Raw genomic sequence first — 16,772 nt, forward strand, 5'->3', positions numbered from 1 at the left:
CATGGATATCTTGCTTACATCCATTTGTTCTGCATGGTGATGTGGGCATCATCATACTCAAGGGAATCCCTCTGTAGCAAGCCAGCTAGAAATACTGCTCCCTCTCATGAGTATCCATTGTGAATATTGTCCCGACGCTCATGCTCCAACTATTTGGCAGGAAAAAACAAATATCATTTATTGATTATGGTGCCAGTGCACAGCAAGGACCAAGGTTAATAATTTGCTCATTTAACTATTATGATGTGTTTATACTAATCATTAGGGTCCGTGAGCAAACAATAAGGAATTTGAATTCTCAAACATCTAGTTGAATTTCTCTTTGACCTTAGCATTAAAACACATAATTCATCAATCTGTGAATTTCTGACTGCCATTTGGACATCAGCTTGTTGGACTTTGCCTCTTCAATGTAAATCTGTTAGTGTTAATCAATGGGTGATAACTTCTAACACCACACATCAATTTCTAGGGCCTATTTTTCTACAACAACCAAAACAAAACCCAAACTTAGGTTATTGAAATTCATTGAGATTTGAATTTGTTTTAAATCCTCACCTGAGGAGTGAGGATATTTTTTCCGTTGATGTCCAGCCAGAGTGGAAAGGAGGGCAGTAGGGGAAGAGAGAGAGAAACATTGATGTGAGAGAGACATACATGGATTGGTTGCCTTCCACAGGCACCCTGATCTGGGGGGCAGGGGTGGGGGGTTGGGGAGGTGGAGGATATGATCAGGGAGGAGAGGAGAGGGGATCAAACCTGAAACCCAGGTACATGTACTTGATTGGGAATTGAACCTATGACCCTCTGGTGCGCAGGTCCATGTTCCAACCACTGATTTGAATATTGAGTGAGACTGTTTATAAAATGCTGATCTGGGAATACTTTTCTGAAAAAACTCTTATACACTGATAGTCCCAGTCTCTTGACCTTCAGGGAGCAGGAGAGATATCCCTTCAGCAAGCCTTTGGCCTAATTCAGGTGAGTCCCAGAGCTAACATTGTTTATGGAAACAAAAAGCAGTGAATTGGATGAATGCCCAGGGGCCTTGGCATTGTAGGTACTTAAATAAATCAAATGATGCAGAAAACTGGAATTAGGAGAGACCTACACTTGAACCGCCACCTCTCTCATGCCCACTGGTAAATCCAAAGGGCAGGGAGGACCCTCATCTATTACAAGGGGGAGGAGGGCCAGCAGGATGAGGGGAGGGAATCAGCCAGGCATGCTCGGTGTTTAGTGACTTGGAGACCTTGTCTCCCATGGTGGGGGCAAAAAGAGACCAAGCCCCCAGAAATAAGAAATGCTGCTTAGGTTGTTTCTGATGCAAACATGGCTTCCAGCGTCCCGGCTGCTCTTCAAGACCTTGTCCTGAAGTTCTACTGAAGCGTAAACCACAGCATTGGGCAGAGGCAAGAATATACATTTTTTAACCAGGTTTTTATTTTCATTCTTTCTATCATTTTACTAAACACTCTTACTTTTTAAAAATCTGGTTATCTTTCAGGGTCAGACATTTCTCACAACTTTTCCCCAGGAAAACTACATTTTACTTGAGCCTAAGGAAGAAATGCAACCCCACCATCTAAACATTCAGGATAGGTCTGGGGAGGGGGCAGGAGCGGGGTGGAAGGAGTCAATGGGGGACATAGGGGGACATCTGTAATACTTTCAGCAACAAAGATAAATTTAAAAAATAAATTAATTCAAAAAATACTTCAGGACAAAGACAAAAAGGACTAATTGAATATTGATCAAAGAAAGCTCTCTCGTTTATTCCTGACTTTCATATTCTTTCATAAAGCACACCTTATCAGCCTGGCCTCTCTTCTGCCTAACAGACCCAGCAGCAAGAGTAGCAGGAAATTGGAAATGCTACAATAAGATCCTTAGATCGTAAGTCTCCCAAAGTGGAATCACATCTGTCTCCTGATTTAGTGCAGATACTTGGAGAGACTGATGAATGTTACATCAATGATCACACCAGTGACACCACGAGCAGCGAGTTACAGCTCAAGTGCACTCACGGTGGACTTCACCTCCGAGAGATTTAATTACATGCCCTGCATAGAAATAAGCTCACGCGTCCTAATTCCCTGTCCCAGGCAGAGTAACCCTGGACTTGCAGCCTCTTGCCCTGCTGCATGACCAGGTGTTGATTTGAAAACTAAGGGCAACTAATAAGACAGGCCCAAAGGAAACACAAGCATTCTGGGCTGTCACCTCTGTCACCTTCTTTGTGTCTCTGTGGATTTTAGTCTTTTATAAACACAGCCCTCACTGTCCAGAACATTGGAACACAAAATGTTTCCTACACCACTTATCTTCAAAAATGTAGGCCACTGAAAATGTGGTAGCTGGCAAGACATGGTCTTGTTCATTGAAATTCAAATGCTGATGGAATAAATTTGACATTGGGGAAGGTTAGAATGTGGAAGTGAGATGAGAGACAAGGAGAGAAAGATGTCCCTATGTTGTTACATTTTAGCTTCAAAAAGGTGTGTCCTCACTTATTATTTGGAATCCCGGCTGGTCATAGCACCTAGCCACCCACCACCACTTGAAAAGGAGACTGCCCGGCCCAGCGGCCATACAGAGGGGAGCATCAGGCAGCCGTGCTCCCTCACCTGTGAGCCATGTTCCTCTTCCCACTAGGACCACGGGCCCCTGGAACTGGAGTAACCAACCGCGAAGCTGGACCCGGGACCATGTGAGAGCCTGGTGTGGAAATGACTTCCAGAGCAAGAAAGCACTGAGCAACACAAATTGTGCCATAGAAGTAAATACAGGTAGAAAATAGACAACCCAGAAAACTAGTCACAATGGATCCCAATGTGAGTAAGCAGAAGCCATATGACCCAGGGGCTCAGAGAGCCAGGTCTCAGGGCGAGGGCAAAATGAGAAGACACCGAACACAGGTATTATTGAAAGGCACGGTACAGGCATTGCAGCAGAGAGAAGGTCCACGCTCTCCTGCCTTCCAAGGGTCGTGAACCCCAGTGGGCCTTTAATTCCATCTCAGAACTGACCAAGGTTCTGTTCTACCCAAACGCCTCCTTCCTACACTGCCTTGTAGCTGAGACACTTGTTTCGTTTTCTGCACATGTGACAAGCCTAGCAGAGGAGCGAGGCTAATGTTTTTCTGGTGGGCATATTAAAGTCTCCTTATGTGACAAGCATCAAGGGCAGTGTAGGAACACTCGAGATGAATTTACTTTTAACTGTCAAGTGCAATAGAACTGTTACCATCAGCATCTTGAGATGCAAGCAAAAAAAAAAAAAAAAAAAAAAAGGATAATTAAACCCAGCCTTTCAAATAAGCATGGTTGCAAAGGTTACAAAACACTGCAGTGTTGCCAAACTTGGTGAAATCAATTTCTATTTTGTTGCAGTATATGTCTTGCAAAGATTGCTGAAACCAACAAAATGAAAAGCATTAATAATTGGTATTAATAGCTTATATAAATTAGTTTGCTTATTTTGCCTAAAAGAAAATTAGCTAAACAATGCATCAAATGAAAGCCCTCCACATTACATAATATAAAGCTTATATTTTCTGTTGTTTGTTTTTAAATGAGGCATTTGAAGTTTGAGGAAATCTAATCAGTTAACGAAAACGAAATGAGAATCCCTCTGTTTGTCAATAAAATGAAGTCAATTTGATGAGTGCAGAAGGGGCATCTTAATGACTTCAAAGGCACCGAAAATATAAAGGGTAGCACATAAAATATAACTTCTTACTTCAAAAAATGGTGGTAATATAAGTTCATATTTATTTGCAGCACTTGCTGACGACCAATACGTGGGAGTCATTACTTGACTCTTCTGCAATGCCTAGGAGGTGGAGGGGGATAAATAATATGCACACATGGGACAGCAAATGCTGGCGAGGTTAGGAGCTTTGTGAAAAGTATTCCGTGGTTCATTTTAATGGTGTTTATTGTTGGGCAAAGCCCTGGCTTGCCTGCCGTTGGCCCTATTACGGAAATCAACGTTGGGCATAGTGAGAGGTGATGGGGACAGGGAGTCGAGGATCCCCGGGGCCCAGTTTTGTTTTTTTTTAATTTATAATCATATCTCTTTTGTCACATGCTGGGATACATTCTGTTCTTCAGGGGCTAAGTTACACACTTTAAGGACTGTTAGGCTCTAGGCTTCTTTCTTTATTCGTCATTCTTTCTTTATTAAGGATTCTACCAGAGATTGGTTTCTGACGGCTCCCTATAAAGGATGAATACATCAAAAGTTGGCTACCATTTCAGAGTCTTAGAAATGTATCATAAAAATCAGACAGGAGTTTAGTTACATGGAGCAAAACAGGGGGCGGGAAGAACCAGGTTCTCAAACAGGGTAATATATTGCATTGCAAAACCACTCCCTACTCCCATCTTATAAATAATTCACCTGCGCATCCATTGACCCCACAAGGTGATTCACCCATTCTCTGTCCAAGAGAACGACAGAATAAAAGCCATCCTCCTTCTGTAACCTGGTCCTGGGTGCATTGAGGATGCCAGGACATGCTAAACCCTGGCTGCTTATAAAGCTAAATTCTCAGACCAGGGCTGCAGTGGCCGAAGCTCTAAGGGAAGCCTGGTAGGCCAGGCTGCCCCCCCCACCCCCCCACCCCCTGCATGTAAGGTAGTGCTGCCGAAGCCAGCAGAGATTCCAGAAAAGCAGGCACTGCGAACCCCCTCCACACGCAGTGGTTTTCCTACTTGTCTGTGCAAATCTAAGATTACTCATCCCCTCCAGGCACGGCAGGCTTCTCTGAGGAAAAGAATCAAATACTTATTAGGATTCTGCACGTGCGCCCTGAGAACTACCTGCACCCATGTACTTCGGTGCAGTCCTTGGGTCGTTAGCACAAACACTTATCCACGTCTGACAAGGGTCTGACAAGGGACTTCAAACCACTTCAGGTAATTGCATTTCCAGAGCAGCAGTTGATATAGAAATGGGAAAGAGTTGGCTTTGCCTCTTGCCTTGCTCAAAAGGGAGATAAGATCTAGCATTCTTCCTCTTTTTTTTTTTTTTTTAGTAATCAAAGTTTTGCTTCAAACTATTTAACTGTTTTCTTCCTAACCATAAACTCCATGTTTCTGTCTTGCTTCTTTGCTTGCAATATGTGCTTCATTATCATTATCTTATTAAATCATGGATTATCTTTCCAGTTAATTAAACTCACTTTTCACTTTGAAACATTGCATTATAAAAGAAAAATACTGATGTCATGTAGAATTATTTCGCTAATCTGTTATAACTCAGTCAAATAATTACTCCCTGCCCCCAGGTAGTTTAAGATGATAAATTGTTGCAACTATGATCAAAATCTTTCTCTGGTCTTTCTTCAAATTCCAGAATTTTTAAGGCCAGGTAAGTATAAAAGAGCCAGATTCTGAATAGTGCTGAGAAAACATCTTCCAAAATCAATATTAGACATTTGGATTTCTGATTCGTTACAAGAAAAGACCCACCGAAAGAAATGTGGGTTTGCCCAAGGCAAACTACTGTGTTATTCCTTTACTTTACCTTTCAACTTAGTTATTTCTTCATTTTCCTTTGTTGGATGAGCTACAGAGGAACTTTCCTTAAGAATCTGTCCACATCTCTGACAAAAAAGGACATCTTCAGTGCATTAATGAATCCTGACCTAAATCCATTAGTTAAAATGAGGACAAATACTTAGTAGTCAGGACCCATCTCTGACTCAAGATTAATTTCATAATAACTGTAAAAATATTTAGAAATAAACAAATGACTACTTCCGATCATTCCTCAGAGGGCATGTGGAAAGAGAACAAACAACAAGGAAACATTCAGAAAACAGTGCTTTCTCCACTGGTTTCCAGTTGAGTCCTAAGGAGCGACGGACCCTTCAGACCTAAAGGAAAATGCCATGAGTGGGATTCAAATCAGTTCAGGACACGGTGGAGGTCAACAAATGTAAGCACAACAACAATTACAAAATAAAAGCATGGAAGCTGCCCCCCTTTTAAGGTGGTTTCTCAAGTGTCTGCCTCACCTAAGGATGATGGAAACAGGTGTGTACAGGATGCAGCCCCAGGTCTTGGAGAAGTGAGCCTTTCTGAAGGGTTCAAGTTCATGTACTCCACGCACATTCATCAAATGCCTAGGATATACCACTAATCTTAGTGTCTCACCCAGTTGCACCTTGTGCATCCTTTCCCATCCTGTTTCTCTATGTTTGCAGAGTGGTGCTGGCTAAACAGTGTGTTCTATGGAGCCCAGATGCTGCAGGGAGAAAGCTGCTCTTGTGGAATAGACGGAAGCGCCGAATACGCTCCATTCCTGTGGATTTACTATGTACATTAATCAAAGGGGAGCCCGGTGGGAACTGCAGGAGGCCGGGGAGCTCCTCTGACTGTGCGGTTAGGACAAGTCTGTACAGCTCGGGAGGGCTCGGCCCACTTATCTCTAACATGAGAGCATTTTCTCAGCTACCTTAGCAACTGCCTCCCAACACAGCCTCCGACTGTGGGAAATGGAGCAGACTTTTCTGGCTACCCACCCAGATCTGCTTCTTCCTTCCTCCTTTTTAATTCCTATGTTGTTCAGATAGCTACCTGCTGCCATGCACCGCACGTGCCTCAGGGGACGCTGAGCTCCCTTTAGCTGTACTAAGCTGAGGTGACCACATCTTGCTTGTGATTTGCTGGCAGCCTGGGTGGAGACCTTCTTCTCATCCTGTGAATGTCCAGCAGTGTCCCTCCGTCTATTCCCCTGGACGCTGTGGGCAGTAGGCAACAGCTGTGAGCGCCAAAAGAAGAGTGGGGAATGCAGCTAAGCCCATAGGATTAAGTCCACCCTGGAACCTACTGTCTCTCTGGACTTCCAGTTATATGAGCCAGACATTACCTACGTCACTGTGATTGGGCACCTGTCCCTTGTAGCTGACGCCATCCTGATGGACACCTCTCTCCATAAAAGGTCCCCTCCCTGTGCACCCTCAACAACTTTGTCAGAATCTGTCTCCGGAAACTGTTCATCCTTTTTATCCATGTTTCTTATCCTCTTTCGAAGAATATTTTTAGTCTCTGCTCAGTCCAGGGGTCCTCAAACTACGGCCTGCGGGCCACATGCAAATACAAATATTGTATTTGTTCCCGTTTTGTTTTTTTACTTCAAAATAAGATATGTGCAGTGTGCATAGAAATTTGTTCATAGTTTTTTAAAAAACTATAGTCCGGCCCTCCAACGGTCTGAGGGACAGTGAACTGGTCCCCTGTTTAAAAAGTTTGAGGACCCCTGGCTCAGTCCCCGTGGATGGGCTCACCTTGCCCTTTACCTTGCTCCTTACTGCCTCACTCAGCCATGACCGGCAGGGAGCCCAGCGGATGGTCAGAGTCCTGGGCATCCTGCTTGCCTGGGAGAGCCTCCGGGTTTCCCTGGGCTCCCACACGTCCCAGGCTTCCCAGGACTGTGCTCGACGCAGCCGCTAGGCCAAGCCAGTGCCCCCAGGTGTCCATGGACCAGAAAAGAGCAGGTGCAGAGGGTTAGGAACTGGGTGATGCTCTCACCTTATGCATCTCCAGCCTCATGCAGAGGCCCTGCATTGCTGTTTCTAAAACGATGCCCTAAGACTGCCAGTGTCAGAATCACCAGTATTGTGATCAGGTGCTTGTTCAAAGTGCAGATTCGGGATGTGGCTGTGTAAGCCTTATATTTCACAGCTGAATCCATGGTTATCTCCCACTCCAGATTCCTTCAAAAACAGCTCCGAGGCCAAGACAATGAGGGAGGGGGCTGGGATGGAGGCAAAACTTTGAAGGCGAAGGGGACAGTGGGAAGCGGGACAGAGATGCTGGACTGTTTCGGGGGCACAGAAGTGGAACGCCACGTAAGGCAGACTCAAATTCTGTCAGCCATTGGTTTTCCAGTTTCTATAACACTCACCTGTGCGCACCACCACCAGCCTTTGTCTTCTGGTGTAACTTTGACACGGGCATAACCAGCATCACAATGGAACCCCCCACAAATCGCAGGGTATCCATCACAAATGATCGGTCCAAACCGCAAAGGTCAGAGCAAGGTTTTATAAGACGGCAATCGAGCAGTCACAACACATTTGTGTGCTAGTTAGCAATTTCACAAACCTGAGATAGATTTCAACCTCACCTCCCAAGTCCAAGCCACTTCCTATTACTCACTCCACGCTTTGCAGCTTTGTAAGTTCTTTCCCAGCGAGAAAGCGAAAGCGAACCACCCCTTCCCCCGCCTTATGAAATACGTTTTACACAGTGACTGACATGACAGAGTGCAGACTGTACAGAAAATAATGGCTGCAATTTCTGACGGCTAACTTACCCTGAGTTCGGTTTAGGAAGAGTTTAGTTATTGCTGGGGGTGGGGGTGGAGGTGGGGAAGTATGTTTTGGTACCATTTTCTTTCTTTGTTGGAAAATAAGTGATGGATGGGAATTCAAAGTTTATTCTGGAATGCAGATCTATTCGAAATGGACCTTGACAGGCCATTTCCTCAGACCCTCCTCATATTCACAGCAAATCCCCTTGTGCCTTTTATTACAACAAACCCACACATTCCCCTCCTTTCCTGCCCCCACTACCCCAATTCTCATTGCACATTTTGATGACAAGAACTTCATTTATTGCTCACTAGAGGCAAATTAAATTAGTCTGAGGCCTGGGGTGCATGGCCGTCCCAGGTCCTTATATAATGGGCTAAAAAAAAATTCATAGTAGAGACTCTAATGGGTGGATCTATTTTTTTTAGCCTAGTTTTTAAATTACATTGGAGACACCACATAGAGTCAACTTATAATGCATGGGATGTTTATATTAGAACTCAAAGGTCAGGTGTTGGAATCTGGGCCTTCTGGTGACCAACATTTCACCCATCTCTTATTCTCTAGTTGAATGGCTCCCAAAGTGGCTGTGTATCAAGATTAATTAAGAGTTTCTTAAAAATGCAGATTTTCTGTCACAACTCAAATGTAACAAATCTAACTCTCTGGAGTTCCATTTTCTTTCTTTTTCTTTTTTTAAAATATATTTTTATTGATTTCAGAGAGGAAGGGAGAGGGAGAGGGAGATTGAAACATCAACGATGAGAGAAAAACCATTGATTGGCTGCCTCCTGCACATCCCTCACTGGGGATCGAGCCCACAACCCAGGCATGTGCCCTGACCAGGAATTGAACTGTGACCTCCAGGTTCATAGGTCAATGCTCCACCACTAAGCCATGCCAGCTGGGTTCTTTTCTTTTTCTTTATTTCCTTCTCCTTCTCCTTCTTCTCTCGCTCTCTTTTTTACAAGTTCCCTGTGTGATTCTCACACAGCCACCAGGGACCCATTTACGGAAGACATGTGGGAACCACTTTTCGGGACCAGGAGTTCTTGAGCTTGTGTGTGCATCAGAAGCACCTGGAGGCCTTACTAAAATACAGACTGAACCCCCAGAGTTTCTGAGTCAGTGTCTGAAATGGAGAATTTGCATTTCTAATGAGTTTCTAGGTAATCTGATCCTGCTGATCTGGGAAGAGCCCTGGGCTTTTACCCAGTTACTTGTGCACATATTAGTATTCATTAGCATTTCTATTATGTGGCTAAGGAGAAGAGCTGAACATCACACTCACCTGAGAGCTTTATTTTCTTTTAACGTTCAATTATTGGGGTTAAACTTGCACTTAATCCCAGATCTACTAGGAAGCCCTAGGAATTTTATTGTTATGAGTTATGCAGAAGATTCTGATTTATTACAAAGACTTGAAACATTGCCTTATATAAAAAAGTGTTTGTTGTTTGTCTAAAATTCAGGTTCAATGGCTCGCTCATTCCATGTCTTTATTTGGAAATCTGGCACCTGTACTTACTAGGCTATCTTTGCCAGGAGTGAGTTTTCTCTGTATGTTCCCTCTTTTGCTCAACATAGCTCTAGTTTAAATGTTTATGGAAGTGGTGGTGAGAAGTGAAATCCATGCAAACACAATGCGTGGGGGTGAAGAAGAGAAAATTAAGATGTTTCCTCAGGAAAGAAAACACACACACAAAGGAAAATTCATTAATCCAGACAGCAGAAACAAAGTCAGAAAGAAAATGTCTGCTAATGGTTTTTCACCAGACAATTCGTCAATTACACAGTCAAAAGAAACCCTGAGGAACAAGAAGACAGCAAAGATGCTATTAAACTGTTCCAAGTGAAGCCATATATAATTAATTTCAAACAAGCACAGCTACAAAAACTCAAATACTTCAAGGTGCTGAGTGAGAGGTGGGATAAATCTGTATCAGGCTTCAAAACGACGCTTCCAGGTGAGTCTACTATTCAACCATAAGCAGGGAGATAATGATGTCTGCCTCCTCCCTGTTTTATTGGAGGCGGAAGAGCCTTAAGTTGAGACCCTCCCATTGCATCAAAGAGAAGAAAAAAACAAGCACACGGCCCAGCCCCTGACATCAGCACATAACTACTAAGAGACTGAACCAAATGAGTGGGACAAACAAAACAGAGAAGAAAAATGCACTGATGCAGAAGACAGAGAAAATAAGGAAAGTGACCTGGCAAGCCCTTCCCAGGCTGAGTAACCACCATGAGCATCACAGGCCCTGCGAAGCAAGCAGCTTTCTCCCAATGCAGTTTTGCCATTTCACAGGTTAGAGGTCAGCGCTTTTCCTGTAAAGAACAAGGCAGTACATCTTTTAGACTTAGTCGGCCATACACACTCTGCTGCATCTATCTATTCATCCTTCCTGTTGTGGCATGAAAGCAGCCCTAGACAATATGTAAGTGAAAAGACATGGCTGTGTTCCAATAAAACTTTATTCACAAAAATAGGTAGTTGATATGGACTAAATGTTTGTGCCCTCCACCCCAATTCATGTGTTGAATACCTAATGTGATGGTATTTGCATGTGGGACCTTTGAGAGATAATTAGGTCATGAATGTAGAGCCCTCATGAATGGATTAGTGCCCTCATAAGGAAATGCAGGGAATGGAGCTCTCTCCCTGCTTTCTGCCCTGAGATCATACAAATAGATGGTGTTCTGCAAACCATGATGAGGGCCCTCATCAGATACAATCTGCTGGCACCTTGATCTTGGACTTTCTAGCACCTAGAACTGTGAGAATTAAATGTTTTTGTTTCAGTCATCTAATTAAAAGTATATTTGTTACAGCAGTCTAGCAGACTAAGAACAGTGAGGCATATTTGGCCCATGGGCCATAATTTACCAACCCTCATCATAGGTGAGTGTGCATGGCAAGGATAGTATCATTAATGGATACTATGGAGCACTGGGTGTCCTAATGGTGGGTGTTCAATAAAACACAAAGACTCCATTAACTCATCACTATGCATAGAAGGGCAGAGTGTTTAAAGATCACCCCAAAGTGTAAAAGCAGGAAATCAGGATTCTAGGAATAAAAAGAAGGTGCTTATTTGAAATTCTGAGACTGTTCAAAATGGGTGGCCTTGCCAGAGAGAAGCTGACTGCGGGGAAGAGGGACCGTCTTGCTAGGTTCTCTGACTTTAATCTGCTACTCCTGAGGATTCATCGTGTGATAAGGTATCATCCTCCTTCATCAGGGAGGTTTCCTGACCTTCTAAATTCACATACTTTGCATTTAGCATCCTAAGAAGTGTACTTCCCCAAAAAGAAAATACTAAGTCACTTTGGCATGAAGTTTTATAGTTTAAGCCAGAAAATATCCCCCAGGGTGTGTGTAAAGCATAATTTCAGTGACCTCCTTTATGACACTGGTAAATGTGTTTCATCTGAGATCTTCATGTCAGTCAGGCAACACCCAAGCATGCATTTTACTCTGCATAATTTAAAAGCTTTATTCTCCTCCACACACACAATTAGCACACATTGCTTTTTCACCGGGGGAAGGGTTAAACTTCCCAGAGACACGCTGAGCTAATCACAGAAAGAGAAGATCTGACCCAGCAGCTTCTGAAAGGATCAATGAGGTCAAGGAGTCCTCTCAGCTAAAGGCCTGGTCAGGTGGGGACAACATAGGCTACTACAGCCTGTCCATTGTGGGTGCTGGCAGGATCCTTCCTGCAAAAGTGACAAAATGCAGCCTCTTTGACCAGGAAGCCTGGAAGCCAGATAATGCCCTCAGTCCGGGCCAAATTCCCTTCCCGAATATCATGGCCTCATGCAAGAGCTTTTTAACCAAGCAAACAACTGTCTTCTGCTTTGAGTCCAATGTGTACTCTTCACCAATTGCAAGATTGCTCTTCACTCAAAAGTTCGCTGTTTACACAGTTTTTAGTTTGTACGTCAGAGGGCTGGGCTCTGCCTCTCGTGGGAATGGCAGCATCATATCAACGGAAGCATGAAAACCCAGGCAAGCGCTGGCAGGCAGAGCGTGTGGGCACTGCTCCCAGACGTTCTCTGAGCATGCATTACGGCGAAGACCGCGTTAGTGTGGTTGGTGGGTAATTCCACATTGCAGATCATTCCTTCACAGCACGACCTACACTCCTGTTACAAAAGGAAGAGGAGAGGGAAATGAGAGAATGAGTAGCAGGAAGAAGAGGGAAGGGTGAAACAAACAAACAACAAAACAAAACAAAAGCTTCTGGATATCCAGCTGAGGACAGACAGAATGAGAGTTGGTTAACCAGTCTATCAGCCACCCAGGCCCTTGGGTAGCCTTCCTTCCATTGACCTAAAAGTAAGGAACATCTGGAGAATCTTTTCTTAACCGTGTTTTATCTATACCAGCCCAAGCATAAGCAGGGGAAAGAAGAGGAAGGGCTGTTTGATTGAGTCAACAAATCTTCTGAAGGCTTGTAAGGGAAAACACTGAAACAAAAATGAGAGCTAGAAACATCTTGGATTGCCCATTGATTTTCTTTCTCAGTACTCCTTGTTAGGAGATAATAATGCCCCTCTATTGTCTATAGAACACCTGATTACTATCATTACAACAGCAATGACTTGCTAATTATGGTTGCTGAGCGATGGAAACTGCTTGCTCCCTGATAGCACAAGGTGTTTTCAGGGAAAGCCATCACCTGCCGTAATACCTGGTAAAATGCCTCAACCTTATAATCCTCGCCATTCATAGAGGCTTCCAGGATGGCTAGGGAAGATAAAGACAGTGACTCTTAAGTATCTTTATCAGTGCTTTTTAACGTAGGCTGCACATCAGAATCTCCTTGGGGAACTTAAAACAAAAAAAAAAATCCTGACGCTCAGGACCCCACCCTGAGGTTCTGTCTCAGTTGGCCTGGGATGGCCCCTCCCACCACCACAAGCTCCCCAGGAGACTCTCCCTGCAGCCAGAGCTAGAAGCCACTTTTCTGTACATACAGGCTAAGTCAAGTTCTAAAACCTCATGAAATTAACATACTCTCAAGTAATTTTTTATCAAGCATTTTAGGGTTCCAGACATATAAAAGAGTAAAATGCTCACTTAGGACGTTAGAATGAGAAAATGAGAGAGCTCTATTGATCTAAAATGTATCTATAGTTCATCATATTAAACTGAGGTTAATCTTTCAGACTCTTGCTTCTTCATCTAAGCAGAGCTAGTGGGTGAGAAGGTGCCACCGTTTTCCTCTTTCCACCTTCCAGCTGCCCTGTCCAGTCTTCTTGGTGATTTCTGGCCATAAGCAAAATAGGTGAGCTGAGCTCTGTAGCACTTGTCCTTCTCTCATGGATGGTTTATTCTTGGGCTTCCAGACACGACTTCAGACAATTCACCCAAAGTCCAAGGTCTAGGGTCTAGCCCTGGAGTCTGGGAACTATCATTTGCTTTTAGTAACATTATTTTTTGTTGAAGAACAGAAAGTCTTCAACTTCTCTTAGGTCCCATTGCATCACTGTATAAACAGGTTCAACATATTACTTATCCTTCCTGCCTCTCCATGACATATAACTAACCATCACTAGCAAGACACCTTAGGGCAGTAACTTCACACACACACGCACACACACACGCACACTCACACGCACACTCACACGCACACACGTGCGCACACACATGCACACGCACACGTACATGTACACGCACACTCCTTACTGTATGTTCAGAATCTCGGCTGTGGTGGCAGCCAACTGAATGACATTCACTTCTGGAGGCACACTTTTTGGTGATGGATGTACTTCTTCCATGACTGGTAAAGTGATGAACTGTCAAACAGTACTGTGTGTCTAGGCAGGAGGAAAAGAAGAGAGGACTTCATTTTTCACATTGCAAAAGACACTCAACAATCACTTCAGAAATGACTAAGATTCAGGATGATCCTCAGGTTTCTAGGCAAGAAATAGAATAGCAGAGAACTCTAGAGTTTCTAGGTGGTATTTTTTAAAAGGCATTCACTTTTGGCCCAGACAGCATGGCTCAGTGGTTGAGTGTCAGCCTATGAACCAGGAGGTCACAATTTGATTCCCCGCCATGGCACATGTCTGGGTTGTGGGCTCAATCCCCAGTGCGGGGGGTACAGGAGGCAGCCGATCAATGGTTCTCTCATCACCATCACTGATATTTCTATCTCTCTCTCCCTCTTCTTTCTTCTCTGAAATAGTATATATATATATTCATTTTTAAGCACTCGTGCATTTTTAAAATGAATATGAAACGGCACCTATCCTTTGGTGCCAGCTAAAACTGAGAAAAAACTGGACAAGCTTTTCATCAAAACCATAGGTTTGCCCATTTCATATGAAAGTGTCAGTATCTGTCTCTGCCTCATCTCTCTCTCTCTCTCTGAAGCGCATGTTCTATGCCTAAAATAAAGTGAAAAATGTGAATTTAAAATGCAATGGATCAGAATACTCTGGTTGCATTATTCAACATTTGATACATTAATAGGCCATGTGGAATGAAAAGCAGGTGCTTCAAAGTACACATCAAGACCGCCTTCCTTACTCAAAGTATTTCTATGTTCTCCTCTTCTTTAATTAACTGTTACTTTATCTGTCCCCTTCCCCCATTTTATAGCTAACCCATTTCTACATGGACCTATCCTTATAGCTTTAATCACTCACATCTTATTACTTTGGTTTCTTTAAAGAGAATGATTTCACTCACTATCCCAGAACATTCGCTTTAGTTCTGTAACTCTTCTATAGTTACCTCAGGCCAGTAAAATGCTGTTTTGTTTATTGAGAAGGGACTACAACAGCAACGTCATAGAATGAGGGGAAAATATTTGACTAAAGTTGAGAATACTGGACCTAAGAAATTGCCTTTGTCATAAGCAAGCAAGCCACGTTAGCACTTTTGAGGTAATTTTCTTTTTTAAAAATGTTTACTATTATTTAAAAAAAATATTGAGTGAACAATGGTTCTTAACATTATGTAAATTTCAGGTGTACAATATTATCATTTGATATCTGTACACTATACTGTGTGCTCACCATGAAAAGTCTAGTATCCTTCCGTTAGCATATATTTGAGCCCCTTTACCCAATTTGCCCTCCCACCTCCCCTCTAGTAACCACCCATCTGTTGTATCCATGACTTTATCTTTGTTTTGTTACTTTGTTTGTTACTTTTTGGTTTTATATTCCATATATGAATAAAATCATGTGTTTTTTGTTCTTTTCCATCTGATTTATTTCACTTCGCACAATACGCTCAAGAAATATTGGCAATATTTCAATATTTCTATCTTTTTTTATGGCTGAGTAGTTTTCTATTGTATATATGCACCACTCTTCTTTAACCACTCGTCTGTCAGTGGACACTTAGGTTGCTTTCATAGCTTGGCTATTGTAAATAATGCTGTAATGAACATGGAGGTGCATTTATCTTTACAAATTAGTGTTTTCATATTTTTCAGATAAGTACCCAGAAGAGGAATTGCTGGATCCTATGGTAGTTCTAGTCTTAATTTTTTTAAGAACCTCCATACTGTTTTCCATCATTGCTATACCTGTTTACAATGAATGAGGGCTCCTTTTTCTCCAAATCTTTTAAAATACTTATTATTTCTTATATTATTGATAATAACCATTCTAACAGGAGTGAGGTGGTATCTCACTGTGATTTTGATTTACATTTACATTATAGCTAGTAAAGTTGAGCATCTTTTCAGATATCTGTTGGCCATTTGTATGTCTTCTTGGGAGAAGTGTCTATTTGGGTCCTCTGCCAATTTTTTAATTGGATTTTTGTTGTTGTTGTTGTGGTTGAAATGTATGGGTTCTTTATATATTTTTAATATTATCCCCTTATCGGAAATATCATTTGCAAATATCTTCTTCCATTTGGTTTGCTGCCTTTTTGTTTTGTTGATGGTTTCCCTTTGTTGTGCAGAAACTTTTTAGGTTGATGTAGTCCCATTTGTTTATTATTGCTTTTGTTTTCCTTGCTTTTGGAGTAAAATATGCAAACACACCCATAAGACCAATGTCCAGAAACTTAGTTTTTCTTCTTTGTATTTTATTGCTTCATGCCTTGCAATCAAGTTTTTAATCCATTTTGAGTTAATTTTTGTGTATGGTGTAAGTTTCATTCTTTTGCATATGACTGTCTAGTTTTTTCAATACCATTTATTAAGAGACTTTCCTTCCTCAATTGTATATCCTTTTCTCCTTTGTCATAAGTTATTTGCCCACATTTATATGGGTTTATTTCTGGGCTCTCAATTCTGTTTCATTGGTCTGTATGTCAGTTTTTCTGTCAGTACTATACTGTACTTTTTTGATTACTACAGTTTTCTAGTACAGTTTAAAATCTGGGAGTAGGATACCTCTGGCTTTGTTCTTTTTTCTCAGCGTTGCTTTTGCTATCCAGGGTCTTTTGTGGTTCCACACAAATGTAAAG

At 42.5% G+C, this 16,772-nt stretch overlaps 1 protein-coding gene across 7 annotated transcripts in view; it reads right to left on the reverse strand.

Moving 5' to 3' along the window:
- Positions 1 to 11,797: 11,797 nt before the first annotated feature.
- The window catches only part of LYPD6B (LY6/PLAUR domain containing 6B), a 163,643-nt gene continuing 158,668 nt past the window's right edge, over positions 11,798 to 16,772 (reverse strand). For all 7 annotated transcript variants that reach the window (XM_070423036.1, XM_070423032.1, XM_070423034.1 and 4 more), the window contains 2 exons: positions 14,022 to 14,152; positions 11,798 to 12,475 (listed from right to left, as the gene is read on the reverse strand). In XM_070423036.1, the coding sequence (XP_070279137.1) occupies positions 12,311 to 12,475; positions 14,022 to 14,152 (296 nt within the window). In that variant the 3' untranslated portion in view covers positions 11,798 to 12,310. The remainder of the gene's footprint in view (positions 12,476 to 14,021; positions 14,153 to 16,772) is intronic.

Source organism: Myotis yumanensis, unplaced genomic scaffold (genome assembly GCF_028538775.1).
Source record: "Myotis yumanensis isolate MYYU_CA2020_CCGP unplaced genomic scaffold, mMyoYum1.0.hap1 SCAF_8, whole genome shotgun sequence".
Lineage (NCBI taxonomy): Eukaryota > Metazoa > Chordata > Mammalia > Chiroptera > Vespertilionidae > Myotis > Myotis yumanensis.